This window comes from Thamnophis sirtalis, unplaced genomic scaffold (genome assembly GCF_051295495.1).
Source record: "Thamnophis sirtalis isolate CommonGarterSnake01/CBP01778 unplaced genomic scaffold, rThaSir2_p1.2 scaffold_3, whole genome shotgun sequence".
In the NCBI taxonomy this organism is placed as follows: domain Eukaryota; kingdom Metazoa; phylum Chordata; class Lepidosauria; order Squamata; family Natricidae; genus Thamnophis; species Thamnophis sirtalis.
This window is the reverse complement of record NW_028261383.1, coordinates 96880893-96898494: the sequence shown is the minus strand read 5'-3', so window position 1 is coordinate 96898494 and position 17602 is coordinate 96880893. Positions and strand designations below refer to the sequence as shown.

Here is a 17602-nt window from a genome sequence, read left to right as displayed (position 1 = left end):
CTTCCTGTTACCTTCAGTCATCTAATTATTCATTCAATCCTCCGTGTGTGTGTGTGTTTTTGTGTTTGTGTGTGTGCATGTGTGTGTGCGTTTTGGTGGATATCACAAAGTAATTGTTTTCAATGCTTCAAAACAGAAACTTGAGAATTAGTTTAGAATATCCACAAACCAGACTGTGAGGTCTAGTCCCACCTTAACCATGAAAGTTGGCTGGGTGACTTTGGGCCAGTCACTCTCTCTCAGCCCACCCCACCCCACAGGGCTGTTGTAGAGAAAATAGGAGGAAGGAGTATTAAGTGTGTTCACTGCCTGGAGTTACTTGTAAAGTAATCAAGGTGGGATAAAATATAGTAAATAAATCGGGTGAAGGAAAAATATGGCTTTCTGCATTTCTACCTCCACTTATGAAATGAATGGCAGCACTGTAGATATGGCTCTGCAGAAGTGCCCACACAGTGTATGACCCTTTTGATTCAGAACCTCTTCACCACTAAACCACCCTTTTCAGTAAACTTTGTGATATAGCAAAAAAATCTGAAACAAGAGCAAAGTCCTCTTTGAACTGAGTTCAGCTGTTTTCATAATAGAAATGATTAATATTGGTAATATGTAAGAAAATAAATGTACTATTCTTATTCCTACAGTAATGTTGATAATTACAATAACAGTATTCGCACCACTGTAACATAGTATCTATCTGGGGAGAAGGGTGTTTTTTTTAGGGATTGTTGTGAGCTGCCTAGACTCATTGAATGATATAAGTTCTGCAAATACAAAAATAAACTGTGATGCACCTGTTTCTCAACAGTCACAAAAAAGAGCTAACTTCTATGCTATCTTCTGTAGAGTGCAAAGCTGCCAATCCTTTGTGTTCAAACGAAGGCTAGGATGCTTCAAAAGAAGAAATGCAAACAAAGCAAAGCAAGAACAAGGCTAACTTCCTTCCTATCCACCACATGTGAAATGTCAAGTTACAGTTAATCAGGTGATATGCAGCCTTAACCAAGCTGACTTGATGAAAGTATTACTTTTTGACTTCCTTGTTGGGATGACTTGACTGCCATTTCACTAGTGCTGTTGTTTATGCCATGTAACCTTTATTTTTATTTCTTTATGATGAACTTGTATGATGCCCATCTCAAGCCAATGGTTCTGGGCTGTGAACAATTGTGAAATCAACTAAAAACCAATTTACAGGAACATTAAAACTAAATAAGTAAATATATAGGGCAACTGAGAAATTTGATAATCCAATATAGGTTTTTGTCCTTCTGGACAAGATCTTTCTTTCTTTCTTTCTTTCTTTCTTTCTTTCTTTCTTTCCTTCCTTCCTTCCTTCCTTCCTTCCTTCCTTCCTTCCTTTTTTCTTTCTGGATACTGCCCAACTCCTAGCCACTCTGGGTGGTTCATTAAGTAAAAAACACAGGACGAAATAATAATAAAACCATAAAGACAAGGGACAAAAAGAACAAAAGTGAGCAGCTTAGGAATGAATGAAAGACAGAATGTGTTCCTATTTCTCTCCACCTCTACTCTACAAGAAAGTGAAAAAAAAGAGAAGGTATTTAAATTGTGATGAGCAGGCCTAGATAGAAAAGAACACTTGTGGGGAAACAACACAGTTCATCTCTTGCCCCTATATGAATCTTCTGGGTTAGACAGTAGATCTGTGGATGCGAATGAATTTTTAAAAATATGGCTAAACTAAGCAATCTGCATAGTTATTAAAATAAGATCTTACTGCTTCTAGCCCCAGCCAAAAGGTATAATGTTTTATTACACATGCTTTAGATTTGTACTTCCTCTTCAGTCAAATTACATAGCTACCGTAAATCCAGGAAATTATAAATTAATATTCCCAGCTTTGCTTGACATGGGTTTATTAAGGATGAGTATTCCATTATAACTGCATCAATTAAACAGTAATGACAGGTTGTACTAAATCCGTTTCATTTCAAAAGGATGGTTTGCTTTCGCCAATCTTTTCTATCATGACAGTCAAGTGATTTCCTGGAATAGGAACCCACTATAGGGTTGTGAGTAACATAAAGTCCATAGTCTAGTATCTTTGAAAGTTGCTACGGCTAGATATGTTTTCTCACCGTTTCCTAACCTTGAGCCTTCAAGGTATGTTTGGACTAATGCCCTGCATTTCTTATGGTATTTTGCTCATAGTAATTTGTATCATTCTCATTTTGTGTGTGGGCATAGGATTCCAATGTGAAATGGAGATGGGATCAACCAGCTTCCCCATATCACCTGAATTCACTCCAAGTTCATATTGAGGGCATACTGGGGAAGAAACGATAATGGAGTGCTGAATGTTCAGATACACATACCTTCTCCAACTTGCCATCCTCTGAGCATGCTGCGATGGTCAAGATCGCAATAGAATCCCAGAAGTTTGAAAGAACACTGGATTAGGGAGGGTGATGTGATGTTGGTGTGTGTGTTTGTGTGTGTGTTCCCCAAGATTCCTTCTTGGAACTTGTTTGGAAAAACTTATGGACTGACTGGATCCTCAAGGTTTTGATTGGAGAACTGGATCCTCCTAGCCTGGTTCTCCCTCCTCCTGCTGCACTAACTACATATACTTCTGACATGCCCCCACCCCATTTTTTTAACCTGATGCTTTTCCTTTCCCCCCTCGCCAAAGTTGTCTGCTTATAGCCCATATCCTTCCCTTTCCACCGAACCTCCATGCAATGCTCCACTAAGGGCACCCCAGAGCCAAAGCTAAGCAAGTTCCATACCCTTGGAGAAATAAACCTATTTTGTAAAATGTTAAGAGTTGAAAAAGGTTCTTTAGCTGGGAGTCCAATCCCTGATTTTTTGCAGGAATCCAGATAAATGCATTATCGGCTTTGGAGAGTATTCCGGCTTCTCCTTAAAGGCAACACAGCAAAGGGAAAGGCTATTCTGCTTCCTGCACTGGTGATCCACTTCTGAGCCAAACTGACCTGACTCTAAAGAAAAATGTGTCCATATTTAGGAAAAGGGTTGCTGTATTTGGGGAGGGGGCTTCTTTGTATATGGCTGTCCGGGAAAACAAAGAGACCCGTGTATATTCTATTAAGAAGAGAATTTATGCATATTCTTCTAGATACAGGAAGGGCAAAACTGATACTTTTCTGCTTGGGATACCACACACGAGATCTTGAGTAGAGATTATGGGCTTTGTAGTCTGTCATATCTGGGGTGGTGGTGCTTTTGGGGTGGAGGTTTTGGGATGGAGGCATTCTTAAGGGAGCTTCAGATGTTTCAGCTGCATCCCAGGCTGAAGTTCAGCTCTGGCACTGAGATATTATCCTGGAGGTCTGTTAAAATGGGAAAAAAATATTTTATGAGGCCCTCCCCTTCATTCAGCTCAAGGTCGGGTAAATAATAAGTAAACATGCCACTTTGTTTTCATAGTTTTGAAACTATAAATTATAGGATTTATCAGACACTCGGTGGACTCTGACCCCGAAAACTTCTAGGTTCCAAACATTTATGTATGCCGAATGTTTTAAATTAAAAAAAAAAAAAAAACAGCTGTGATCCTCTCCAACTGCTCTTCCTCCCGGATGGGGCGTGGGTGGGCTCAGCTCGAAAATAACGAGGTGGTCACCCTCCTCTGAGCCCGACTCAACCCCTCGATTTCAAGGCAGGCTGGATCGCGGGTTGTTACCGGGGGATGGCTCGGATGGTTACGTGCGCGTGGGTGTTGGGCTGGCAGGAAAAGATTTGCGGAGCCCTAGGAAGGGTCCACGTGCCCCGGCTTTTTGCATTTCAAAACAAGAATCAAGGGTTTCCTTCCTTCGTGCAATGTAACCAACACGCCGCCAAACTTGGAGAAAGGGGCGGGGAAGAGAAGTCGGACTTCCCCCCCCGCCGCCGCTGGTTTTCAATAGCCTGATTTCTCAGAAATCAGGCTCCTCTATACAGCGGCGTGCCTGAAGCGCTGATTGGCCGCAGCGCAAAGCTTTCGGGGCGTTGATTGGCCAGAGCGGCAGGGTTTGTGTCTCCCCCCGCCACTCCAGGAGGGGGATTCCCTGACCTGTAGAATAATACAGACTCCCCCTGGAGAGTCGGCTGCAGAAACGGAGAATATCTGAAGCTGAGCACAAGTGGAGCTTGCACGAGAAGACGTTGTCGATCGCTCGGGTGTTGTCGAAGGGTGTGATTCTCGATCAAGTCCTACAAGGTGGGTCTTGGTCCAGCTCCTGGCGCCTAAACCACTTCGCAGTTCGGTGCAAGTTAGAATAGAATAGAATTCTTTATTGGCCAAGTGTGATTGGACACACAAGGAATTTGTCTTTGGTGCATCTGCTCTCAGTGTACATATGGAGAATAAAATACATTCATTGAGAATAAAAAAAAATACAACACTTAATGATAGTCAAAGTTAATATAAATTGAAAAATGCAAGCAACATAGTTACAGTCATAAGTGAGGAGAGAGATACTAGGAAGGAAGTGAATAATAATAATAATAATAATAATAATAATAATAATAATAATAATAATACATTCTTAGTAAATAATTTGATAGTGTTGTGGGAATTAGTTGTTAAACTGATGGCATTTGGGGAAAAAAATATCCTTGTGTCTAGTTGTTCTGGTGTGCAGTGCTCTATAGCGTCGTTTTGAGGGCAGAAGGTGAAACAATTTATGTCCAGGATGCGAGGGGTCAGTAGATATTTTCATAGCCCTCTTTTTGACTCGTGCAATGGAAGGCAGGTTTTTCTGCAGTTCTAATTACCCGTTGAAGTCTGTCCGTCTTGTTTGGTTGCAGAGCCAAACCAGACCGTTAGGGAGGTGCAGACTCAATAATTCCTCTGTACGCTGGGCAATACTCACCTGAATAACTTTCACCCACCGGAGCGGTTCCGTGGTCTCGCAGGAATGAGGCGGGTGGGGTGGCAGGAGCGCTCTTAAGACCACCGAGGCTAGGATCGGAGGTTTAAGTAGATCCACCGGGGTCTACTTGATTATTTATTTATTTTTGCTCTGCGATGATCTGCAGGTGCCTTTCCCCCTTAGCCCTATTTAGACAGGGAGAAATCTAGTCTGCGGGCATCCGAAGCGGTTAATCGTTTGCAGAGAGAATTTCTTTAAAAAGAAAAACTTCCTTTCCTGGCCAATTGGGATCTACTCCGGAGCCGGGAGACTCTCCCGTTGTAAAGCGCGTTAAAAAAGGCGGAAATGTTCTCAAAGTAAATGAGTGGGTGGGTGCGGTGACTTCTAGTCCCGCCACAGGCAGAACAGTCGGGTTTGATGACTTTGGACTAGTCAGTCTGTCTCAGCCCAACCCACCTCACAGGGTGGTTGTTTTGGGAAAAATATGAAGAGGGGAAGGGGTATGCATTTTTTCGTCGCCTTCAGTTCTTTATTTTTTAAAAAAACCAGTAAAGGCGGGATATATACAAATAAGATGTATTCCCGCTGCTTGTAAGCGCGGAGTCAGGTGTTTGCAGAAGCGCGCACGCACAGCGGCTTCAGTAGAGCTAGCGCAACAGATGCTACCGGCGCTCTGTAAGGGAAAGCTGGCGAAGTGAGAAAGGCGCATGTGTTGTGTTAGTTTTTAAATGGCAATGGTTAGTTTTTAAATGGTAATACTTGTATTTGCAAAGTTGCAAAATGTTAGTGGCTTGGTTGGCTCTGTTTGTATCCGAGTTTTGCCAAAGAGAATTGTGTGACCATGATTTCCAGTAAATGGGTGTTGTTGCTGCTTTTGTTGTTTGGACCAGGAAGTAGAGCTTGGAGAGAGAAGAGAAAAAAAAGGGGCGGAGTGAGGAGAGACGGACCAACTGTTAGCTCTGGGTATCTTTGAGTGCAGTCCAGAAATTCCAACAGGAGAATAAATTTTAAAACAAACCAGAATTTTGGAAAGGATTGCGGAAGAGGCTGGATAAAGGAGTAGAGATCTCCATTGGGCTGCTGTTCTCTTGAAGCCCTTGCAGGGATGAATACATGTGAGACAAACTGGTGGCACAGAAGAATCATAACACATCTGGCACAGAAGGATCATGCTTCAAATTTAAATATTTCAATTTGACCATTCAGACTTTGCTGATAAACCACCTCCACCCCCTTGCCTTCAGCATAGAGGTTTTTCCATGGAAGTAAATATATGATTTGCATTTGCAGGTGTCTCCTTAAGTGTCCTAGGGCAAACACATGCAGTGCATAGTTTTGCTCCTGTAACAAGTGCATGAAAATGTAAAATTCCTTTGGTTCACCCTTTGGAATACCCTTTGCCACAAGAGCCTTGGAGATCAGTGTGATACATAGGAATATGCTTTGCCAGAAGGAGTCTTGACACCAGCTAGAGCTGAATTACAAGCTTGAATTGGCTTGGGACCTTTGTAAGTCCTTGTAAGTCCCTACTATTACCAGTAGTTGGAACATAGACGATTCAAAGGGCTAATTGTAAACCTCTCGAAAAGCAGCGGATATTCTTGACCTTTTTCTTCGTAAATGGTCTTGTTAAGGATTTAAACAATAAAGATGAGATCCTTTTTATTAAAGTTGAATTAATTGTGTTTCTCCCTGAATGAAGTTGTGCACTCTGAAACCATCTGGCCCTGATCCAAATCTTGCAAACAGGAAATCTTCAAGCCTTGTGTTTGCTAGTGTGCCAAATGACAACAGTCCAAGTGCAGAATCTCATGCTGTTTTATAAAAAATTCCCCTAAGTGTAAGGAACATTTTCAGCTCTGATTCTTATTACTGTGAGTAAAAGGCACTCTGCATCTGTTAGGCATTTCAGGGGAAAGTTCACTAGGTAGAAATATCATTAAACTTAAAAAGAGTTGTCCAAACTGAATATTAGGAGGTAATAAATCCAGCTGCATTGGGAGGGTGGAGGTCAATGTGATAAAAGCTGGACTGGGGTGTGGCGATCTAAGCCCTATTCTTGTTATAGATGAGTGGAACTTCTGTTGCATTTTTGTTCTTCTGACAAAAGAAAAAAACTTAGGTGGACACCTACATACAAGCAGTGCAGTTACTCTGCAGTCTCTTCCTCCCTCCCTCCCTCAACCAGGATAGCATAAGGAGCTGGATTGGAGCTGAGTAGACTCACAGGAGATGGGGCAACAATTCCTAGTGGAACTGTTCTTAAGTATATATGATGCCTGATCAGGATATTTGAGGATCTGATTCTCTGCAATTTTATTGCACCCTAGCCTGTCAATGTACCCATGATGAAAAAAAAAAAACCTCATTTGTACAAGTTTTGTTAAAGCTATTTGTAAATTGTGGGGGGTGTGTGTGTGTGAGAAATAGAGACAAGCCATTTCCACTTTACCTTGGAAGATGAAAATTGCCTTTTGGGTAGCTTTTTATTTTTAAAGATATCTATAGGAATAGTATGTGTTACAATTTGGTCTGAAGGTACCATCTGAAAATTAAACATGTTGTTCCCTGAAAAAATCTTATCAGTTTGGTTTTCATCTAAGCTGCAAACATTTTATAATTTATGAATGGCTGTAGCTCCCACTAGTCAGTTAAATTTGTAGCATTCTTAAGAAGTGATGCTTCAAGAAAAGAACTGTATTGTATCAAAGTTTAAGGGGTAAAACAAAACACTGGGAATGATCAGGTGGGAGATGATCTCCCTTAAACCTTGCCTGCTGTTTTGATGGGGTTATTCAAGAAAATACACGTTTTCAGTTTCACGTTTTCAGTAATAGTAGCATTTTAGTTTGAGGGAAAGAACAGAATACAAAATGGAGTTTGGGACCATGGGAGGAATTTATCATGTGCACCTGGAAAATACAATAATCCTGGGCCATTGTTTGATGACTCAAAGCTCTTCTCTGAGAGCTCTCCCACACTTGTCTCACATCATTGGTGGGTTCAGTTGCAACGGGGCTGGGCGCATGCATACTTATTGCCTGTGATGCCTCTGTGACGCTCCAGCTGCTCAGTGGAGCATTGCGCAGGTGCCATATGCTCTGTGCACGTGTGCGGAAGCCCCAAAAACCTCAAATACTGGTAAGGAGTGTGGATGGGCTCTCCGGAGCACCGTACCGGAACAGAACCTGGTGCTCCCGGCAGGCACAGGTACGCCTGTACTGTACCCGTCGTAACCCACCACTGATATGCATACATGCCACCAGTGCTAATATGATTCTTGATACATTTCTGATACCTTCATTTAGCCCTTCCTGCTATTTTGATCAAAATCATAAAACCATATAGAAAGGTACAATTAAAATAGAATGAGAAATAAAAGCAAAGTAAAGAATAAAAGGCAGAGAGAATGCCCTCAAGACACCAGCCCCTCCAAGGTTGCATTGTGTGAATTATATACGATGCACTAAGATTTGTAGGAAGCTTGTAGAGTGGTCCAGGGGGCTGGGGTTCTCATTTGTTTTTGCTCTCCCCAGCCCCCAGGAGCACTTTGCAGGCCTCCCAAACCCTCTGCACATCCATTTTTGTGAAGGGGGTGGGGTTTCAGGAGGCCAAAAATGCTGTATTCAGTGTATAAGATGCACCTAGATTTTCAGCCTCTTTTTTGGGAGAGGTGGGGAAAGGTACCGAAAAATACTGTAACTCAAGGAGAGGAATTTACCTAGACTGCTGCTTATCACACCTAAGGCAGGAGTAGAATTCAGTTTCCTGGCTTCTGGGTCAGCATCTTGACTGCTAACTAGATTGGCTTTTCACGTTATTGATTTAAAAGTAACATAATTGTAATATTCATGATGTAATGATACTAACTTTCTTAGTATCTTGTACTTTGTGAAGCACTGCACATACAGATGATATTATATGAATAAAAACACTGGTTTCTTTATAAGGTAAATTAGAGGAAATAGATTTAAATAAACAATTTTAGGGCAAACAATATGAGCCAAGATATTTCTAGAAGTTAGAGATTTTATTTTGTGCTTACAGTCCCTGACTTTTCTTTTTTAGAGCCAGAATGCCACAAACAAGGATGCGCATGAGACCTTGGCTGGAAATGCAGATTAATTCAAATAAGATTCCTGGACTTCATTGGCTCAATAAGGTATAGAAAACTTGCATTCTTGCAATATCTTTTAAAAGGTTAGCTTTGTGTACTTTTTTTGCTTTAAGTTTAAAACAAGGTTATTGTAGAAAATGAAACATTATAGTGAGGAAAGCAGTGAGGCTTCAGTGCAATAATTTGTTGCTGAAGGGAAAAAACTGCCAAGATCAAAAGAGCAAAAATATTAAAAGAAACTGAGAATGCAAATTAAATAAATATTTAATGTATTTGATGTTATGTTTAAAATTAATTTTAATGTCACTCTGAACTCTACAACTGAGATAACTTGATGATATGTTCTTGCACTTTTATAGCTTTTTAAAATGCCAAATAATTGAGATATGTAAGAGATTCAGGCAGCGCTAATAAGGCTCATTTCTCTTTGGCTAAGACTGCATCCAGAATATTTACATATGTTATGGTAAACTGTAGGGAAATAAATTAATATGCCTTTGTTTATTTTGTTTTATAAACAGCTTGTTATGAAATGCTATGCTATTGAATTTGTGGCTATATTCAGTAGACAAGACACATGCTAAATGAAATAAATCATCAGAAATGTAGGCTTGTCTACTACTTGGTTAATTCATAGATCGAGGGATGTTCTTCATTTTCAGCTTTCTATCGTTTTCTTGATTTTCTTTCGTCTGTGCAATTCAGAGATGCTTATTCAGAATTGTATTTTTTTTTTCAATTGCAGAAAGATAAAATGTTCCAGATCCCTTGGAAACATGCAGCTAAGCATGGGTGGGAACTGGAAAAAGATGCCTGCCTGTTCAAAAACTGGGCCGTTCATACTGGTATGTGCCGTTTTATCCTGGTGATGGTGAAACATTTCTAGAGATTTTCTAGAGAATCAAACGGTTACTATATTTGAGGGATGAATCATCATATTAACACTAGTCAAAGGGATCCCTTTTCCTTGCCTTGCCTTGCCTCTTTAGGCGAAGAGTTTGTGGTTTCTTCTTGAGTATCTGTGGTCAGTATACTAATAGGGAGTTGCACGCTGTAAACAATTCGGGTTTCAGAATGCATCAGAGCCCAAAGGCAGTGCCTTCTTACAACATGCAACATTTTTTTAAGCTTGCATGAAAGTCTGACAAACAGATCTTGCTCCTGGCCATTCCAAAACAACTCTAAATAGTTTTTGAAGCAAGGACAACCCCAGCATTTACTAGTTAAAACAGCTGGAAAGGACTGTGTATTTATCCTGGAACTAGTTGATAATATATATGTTCAGCGGCTGACTTGTGCATATTTGTAGCACGCCGAAGCCCATAAGTTTGTGCTATTGTACAGTGTTTCCATGTCAGAGTTATAAGCATCCTAAGAGTTTTGACCAACAGTCTACATGAACAGCTAATGAGAGAAAAATAGGAATCTTTTTTCCCAAGTCGTATCACTTCCGGAGATAAGGATGGGCTGGTCATTCTCTGTATCTATGTATCTATCTATGTACAGTATAAGTCTGTACTATGGAGTGGATTTATGGGCTTGCTACTCAATACTACCTTGGCATGTTGACAGAATCTCTCTTTGCAATGAGCAATCAATTGTTCATTGCTGAAGTGTTCTTGAATCTCCCTTAATATGTATGTTGTTACAGAAAGGTGATGGTGATAGTATTACAACTGCCTCTTGAGCCTTTCTGTATTTTTCTACCTTTCTCCCCTCCCCCTCGATTTTTTGGTTATCAAAAATGGCTCTTGTATGTTGTCTGATGTATTCAAAATGTATGTGTTTATTTAAGAAACACACAAATATGTATTGCTGCCCATCTTAATCACTGTAACTCTAAAGTGCAAATAAAAAATAAAATAAAAGCACAATAACAAGGCCCTCTTTGTGCCATTTTACAAGTCATAATTCACTAGCAATAGATAAGTAAGAAGTTGTTCATAGAATAGTTAAATACAGTTAGTCGAATGTGTCACCTAATCATATAGTCATAGGTGGATTGGGCCTATTGGAATCAGTGGGGTCACTTGGTAATAGCTAACTTCTCACTTCAGTTGATACCTTCAATAACTAAAGTTTGTTATCAACAGTATGTTTATATGTCTGAATTACACTAAACTGCACAGAGTGAAAAGAGACAATGTCAAGCACACCGAAATGACAGTGGGTTCCTTTCAGGACCTTAGTATAACATGTCAGGATCCTGCTGGCTGGATATGGTTTTTACTTTGTTTCTTGCATACCTAGATTTACACCATCTGTCTTTTTACAGGGAAATACAAAGAAGGTGATGTAGACCCTGATCCAAAAACATGGAAGGCAAATTTCCGCTGTGCCATGAATTCCTTGCCTGACATTCAAGAAGTGAAGGATCAAAGCATTAGCAAAGGACCCAGCGCTGTTCGAGTCTATAGGATTTTACCCCTAGTAAAATCAGAGAAAAAAGGTATTGCTCAAAACATACGAAGTTTGGGTATGATTCCCAATACTTGTAATATAAAATTTGTTACATAAAAGGGAGCCAAGTTGTCAGTTTTACGGCAACAGCTAAAATCCATAGTAAAAATGTCCAAGAATGGCTATGGCTTTGTGGCCAACAGAACTACACTCTTGCAAACTTGGAGAAGAAAATATTATAAGATGGATAATGCCAAAATTGTCTGGCAATTGCATTGTCCATCACCCATTCTCTCTTAAAATGTCTTTATGCTAAGCCTGTGTTTTTGTTTTTGTTTTTCAAACAGAAAGAAAGTCAAAGTCTCCAAAAAGCAAGAGCCCAAGAAAGGTATGTACTTAAAAAGATTTGTATGGCTACCCACCAAAAAACACAACACTGGTAGCTGGCCATAACACTAATATCCAGAACCATAAAAATCATAAAACGTATCATTAAAAAACATAAACTATGTAAAACCATACATACAACGTATGTCTTTTCTTCAATAGCTTAATCACTCCTGTTGAAGGAAATGCTTGTAGTTCTCAGTTTACAACCATTCATTTAGTGACCTTTCCAAGTTCCAATGGTGCTGAAAAAAAGTGATTTATGACTATTTTTCCACACTTAATGGTTGCAGTATCTCTGGGGTCACAGGATCAAAATTCAGACACTTAGCAACCTGGCGTGTATTTATGACGGTTGCAGCTTCCTGGGGTTATGTGATCCCCCTTTTGTGACTTTTTCATAAGCAAAGTCAATGGGGAAGCAAAATTCACTTAACAACCATGTTCCTAACCTAACAACCGCATTTAACAAATGTGGCAAGAAAGGTTGTAAAAGTCATTTAACAACTTTCTTGCTCAGCAATGGAAATTTGGGGCTCAATTGTGGTCATAAGTTGAGGACTATCTGTAGAGAAGCATTTTGGGAGTCAGTTGACATATTTTTAGTTTCTTGATTACTTTTTATCAGTTACCTAATTCCCAGCTTGCTCAACTGTGCCACTCATATCCTAGCTATAGACAATTGTCATCTAAAGGCCATTTCATTGTATGAAAATGAATCTTAAGCAAGAAAAGGAATGCTCCAATAATTTACTTCTGCTGAAAGCTGGGCAGAAATACATTCCAAGGGGGTAATATTGATTACAACTAAATAAACACATTCACATGTCTTGACCTTAAAATGGGTCTCCAACCCCTGTTCCATGGACCACGGCATGTCAAAAACTGGGCCACACAAACAAACGAAGCCCCATCCATTCGATGCAGGCAACATATGAACCATGCTCCCTTCGGTCAGCAGAAAAACTTTTTTCCACAGAATTGGTCCCTGGTACCCAAAAGGTTAGGGGCTACTGCCTTAAAAGACATAAAGTTTACATTTTGCCATAATCTGGTCCTTCCTCTTTTGCAGTCAGTCGAGGATATTAAGGAAGAAGAGACAGTCAAAGCAACAAACAGCATTCAGTTGCCTGATGACCACAGTGGCTATGTGCTTCCCAACTATGCAACAGAGGACATGGAAGTGGGGAGCACATTTGGTAAGAAACAATTTTAATCAGTTGTGTGGGTCCCCCAAGGAAAAATCATGCCTGCTGAGTCCATTTTCCGGTTTGCTTGAGTAAAGAAAAGTTAGGCTGTCAGGGATGTTAAGGAATTAAGACATTTTTTTTCTTTTATTCAATTGGAAAATTTCTCAAAACTAAAGAAAATGAAAAGATTGGATGTATATGACCACCTGAAATGGGGTTGATTAGGTTTGTGGTTGAGTATGTTGTAGGAACTCGGACATTGAATTAGCATTTGTGATCATCGGCTTAAGCTGCAATATGAGTTACTTGTCTGGCATAGTATCTCATGTTTTGTTCATCCTGGTGTGTGTGTGATGTCAATCATTTTGTTTGTGTGAATAATGTATCTCTTGCATTATAAATCTCATACTTTCAATTTTTTAGGTGTTTCATATGAATTGAACAATGATGCCTGGAGAAATTGCCAAATGGATATGCCGACCCCTGACAGCACAAACAACCTTTACAGACTTCAGGTTTCACCCTGCTGTTCGTCTTCTGAAGGTTAGTATTCAATTGTTCAGAACCAGCGGATTGATCATAATTGGATTGAGGGACCAGAACCAAGAGAACCGAAGGATTTAGGTCAACTGCCCACATGGATTGGACTTTCAGCTGCAAGAATCCCTTAGATAATACAATTTTCAGCTGCTTGGAGCTGAGAATCAGATTAAGGAAGGATGTCTCTACCTTCTTTTTAAAAAGTCAAAGCTTCCTATGTAGTCTCATCTCATTGGATGCATTCTTTGTTAGAATTAGGTTTTATGGGGGTGATGTAATGATATAAAAGTGGTTTTTAAAAAATTTAGCTTATTACAGACCTGACCCAGTGAAAGTTAAGCCCATGTAAATCTCATTGATTTTATTAAGGGAATGGAAATACGTATCTAAATCTCTCCTATTGAAATATAGATTTATAAATACTTAATTACAACCTGCCTTTTACAGTAAAAAAGAATTCTAGATATTAAGCCAGTGTGAACTGAAGACAGGCATTACTTGTACGAGCATAAATTATCCAATGCTTTATTTTAATTTTGTCATTGACTAGAAAGGTGTTATTGTTGATAATGGAAAACTGGAAAATAAACTTTTAGTAAACAAGAATTCTGAAATTCATTGAGTATGTTTCTTTTCTCTTCCCCTTCCCTTACCTGATGGCTTCGTATATCCTCACAATAACTGATGAAGATGAGGAGAGTCCACTGTATGACTTGGTAAGACTCTCTCTCTATTTAAATAATTTTGGCTTTGTAAATAATTTTGGCATTGGGACAATACATGAAGTCCAAGGGGAGTAATCAAAGGGGTGGGCGGGCATGCAATGTGTACAAGAGTTCCCATTTGTCTTGGTTGTGAAGGGATACTTTAGGGCATCATATGCTGGCCACGCCCACACCCGGTTTAGTGAAGGGGATAAAAAGTCCCAATACGTCACTTGACAACGCCATGACAATGCAAGTTTGACACTCCTGCTTTAGGAAGTCTTACTTTGCTTCTGAACCACATTAGATTGCAAGAATCCATGTAACCTAAGAATGAGGATGCAATCTTTGTTTTGTAACCTGCATCTTAGAAAGGAATTAATAGTGTTTTTGAATGGAACTAGAAAACAGTTCACGTTACTGATTTCTTTTATCTTTCCTCTCTGGCAGCTCTTCAACAGCTCTGAGTGGCAACCAAACAGCATTGGTGGAAAAGGCTTCCTATTAAATGAAGCTGGAATGCAGAGTCTCTCCCTTGACTTTACTTTGCAAGAGCAAGATACTACCTTTGAGATACCAAAGCTAGGTATAAACATTTCACCTGTATCTTTGGATTATAGAAATGTATGATGTTTCTCTTTATCTCATTAGAGCAGTGTTTCTCAACCTTGGCGACTTTAAGTCCTGTGGACTTCAACTCCCAGAACTCCCCAGCCAGCTCTGCTCTGAATTCTGGGAGTTGAAGTCCATAGGACTTAAAGTCGCTAAGGTCAAGAAACACTGCATTAGAGTATTATTAAATAACAAATCCCCTTTGTCACATGCAGATAGTCTTCGACTTACGACCACAATTGAGCCAAAAATTTCTGCTGATAACAAGCAAGGCAATTGGTAAACGAGTCACGTCACGTTTTATGACCTTATTGCCATGATTGTTATGCGAATCACTACAGTTGTTATGTGACTCATGAGATGATTAAGCGAATCTGGTTATCCCCATTGATTTTCCGTACAAATCACCATTCCAAGACCCCAGAATGGCTGCACTCATTATAAATACATGCTGGTTGCCCAGCAACCAAACTTTGATCACGTGAATTGTGTGGTCACAAGTCTGAGACCTGCTCAAAACTCATCTTTTTTCATTGCCTTTGTAACTTTGAATGGTAATTAAATGAATGGTTGTAAGTTGAGGACTATCTTTATAGGCTCTTCACTCTGATTTTCTACTCACTAATAACTTTAGGCTAGCATTATAGAGTCATACATTGTCTATTGTCATATTATCATAACAAAGGTTCTGGAAGCTAAATGTATTGCATTTCATGGATGTAGGGCTGGTTGGAATTGTGATTATACTGTATGGGCTAAGATCTACTTGATTTTAGACCTCTATCCACCACTTTCAATTTAACGAGAGCTCTGTTGGGAGAGGGAAAATCATCATATGATTTTTGGCAGTTTCATTGAACTTGTGTTAGATATTCTACTACATTTTCTAGTGAAACCACATTCTAAATCTTGATTTCTCTTTTTTCTCCACAGAAGGAATGCCACATGAATTGAAATCCAGTGCAGAATGCACTTTGTTGGACATTCGAACACACTATGTACCCTCTATATCCTGTGGCATTTAAACCTTGTACTGTTTTATTTTGAAATGCTGACTTAAAAAATTGATATGTTCATTGATACTACATGTTTCGAATGGAAAAATGTTTTTTTGTATAATATGTATGTAGGAATATATTTGTGATAAAACTGTACATTTATTTCTAACTTTCATATGAGCCAATTAAGGCTTGTTTGCTGCTTCTTTCACTCTGTCCATCCATTAGTAGGATTAGAGTATAAATAATTTTAAACATTGGGGGAGGGAGGGGGGACAGAAGCATTTCATTGTTAGTAAATTGATGTATATTTTAAGACCATCCAGAGTATAATCTTAAAATTATTCTCTGGAAGACTAGTGGTGTCCAACCAGATATTTTTTGGTTATTTTTTTTTTCTTCAAATTTCTTTTAGCCTTTAGTCTGGAGCTCTACCATGTTATACTGTGAAAACAGATAGTTGTTTGTTCCATACTTCTTCAGAATTTTATTTATAACACATTCCACTGGTTACTTTGAACTACTGCTACATTACATTATTTTCTCCAGTGAAAATATGTGTTGAAGTTGATAGATGAATGTATGGATTATTTGCACTGTGCTTTTCAAGATGTCAACTGAATAGGTATTGTGAAGAGTGCAAAAAATGCATAATATACTAAACCAGAAGATAAAGAAAAGGATTTGGCAAACTGTCAGAGTGCTAGGCTGCAGCTTTAATTCTTGTACATTCTTTTCCTTGTACATACGTTGTTGTATATAAATTACAGTTGTCTTAATAAAAGATTATATATGAAGATACGTTTAATTTTCTTTTTTATAACCTGCTGACAAAGAAATTAGGAAAATATTTTCTTAACACAACTAGAGTTTCTATATACTTTTTAGTGCTGCTAAAAATAAAGACATTTTCTTCAATGAAAAGGAATATTCATTTTATCTCAAACAATAGGGTATATTATTTAGCCATTCCTTTTATACTTCCTTGAACTTCTGAAGAATGGTGTATACAAATAAATTCATTTTCAACTAATGAAATATATGAAAAAAGGTTTATTTAGGTTTAGTTACCCTAAGATTAAATCCCAAATCATTTTGAGGATTGGATTTGGAAACTAAATAAGATATGGATTGGAAAAGGTATAAGTCTATTTGATCGGTTCTTTAAACAGCAACCATATTATGCCTATCCATTTGCACTGAATTAATGAAGTTTTTCTGCATGGCAGGTAGTCCTCGAGACAGGTTTTAAGTGATTTTTTTTGCTTCATTTTGGGACCTTTCTTGCTACAGTTGCTAAATAAATCCCTGTAGTTGTTAGTAACCCAGTTAAGTGAATCTGGCTTCTCAGTTGACTTGGTCAGGTGGTTGCAAAAGGTGATCACATGACCCCAAGATGCTGCAAACTTTGTAAATATGAACCAGATGCCAAACATCTGAATTTTGATCACCTGACCATTGGTATGCTACAACAGTTATAGGTGTAAAAAATTGTCATGACGTTTTTTTCCCCAGTGCCATTGTAACTTTAAATGGCCATTAAATGAATGGTGGTAAATCAAAGACTATCTGTATATTCAAAAGAATGCCAGTAGATCACGATCTACTAATTTAGGTGGACTGTCCAAGGTTCTTTTTCCTTTGGGATCAGTGCAGTATATTTACTGAATTTTCTAAGATTATAGAAAATTGGTTGGCATGCTAATTTAATATACGATATGAAGGCAGATAAGAATTTTAAAAGTCATATCTTAAGGAATGCCCTATTGTATGTCTGGAAAAAATACCAATATAAATTAAATGATAAGATACC

At 38.9% G+C, this 17602-nt stretch overlaps 1 protein-coding gene across 2 annotated transcripts; it reads left to right on the top strand.

Moving 5' to 3' along the window:
- Positions 1 to 4046: 4046 nt before the first annotated feature.
- On the top strand, positions 4047 to 16586 carry IRF1 (interferon regulatory factor 1). 2 transcript variants are annotated; one of them, XM_014065171.2, is made up of 10 exons: positions 4047 to 4186; positions 8910 to 9003; positions 9704 to 9803; positions 11234 to 11407; positions 11706 to 11746; positions 12818 to 12944; positions 13359 to 13478; positions 14166 to 14191; positions 14630 to 14765; positions 15725 to 16586. In XM_014065171.2, the coding sequence occupies exons 2-10, from the start codon at positions 8917 to 8919 to the stop codon at positions 15814 to 15816; spliced, it is 903 nt and encodes a 300-aa protein (XP_013920646.2). In that variant the 5' UTR covers positions 4047 to 4186; positions 8910 to 8916; the 3' UTR covers positions 15817 to 16586. The 2 variants fall into 2 exon arrangements, with proteins under 2 accessions (XP_013920646.2, XP_087565686.1); XM_087709560.1 differs by lacking the exon at positions 4047 to 4186 and adding an exon at positions 5733 to 6715.
- Positions 16587 to 17602: the final 1016 nt, after the last annotated feature.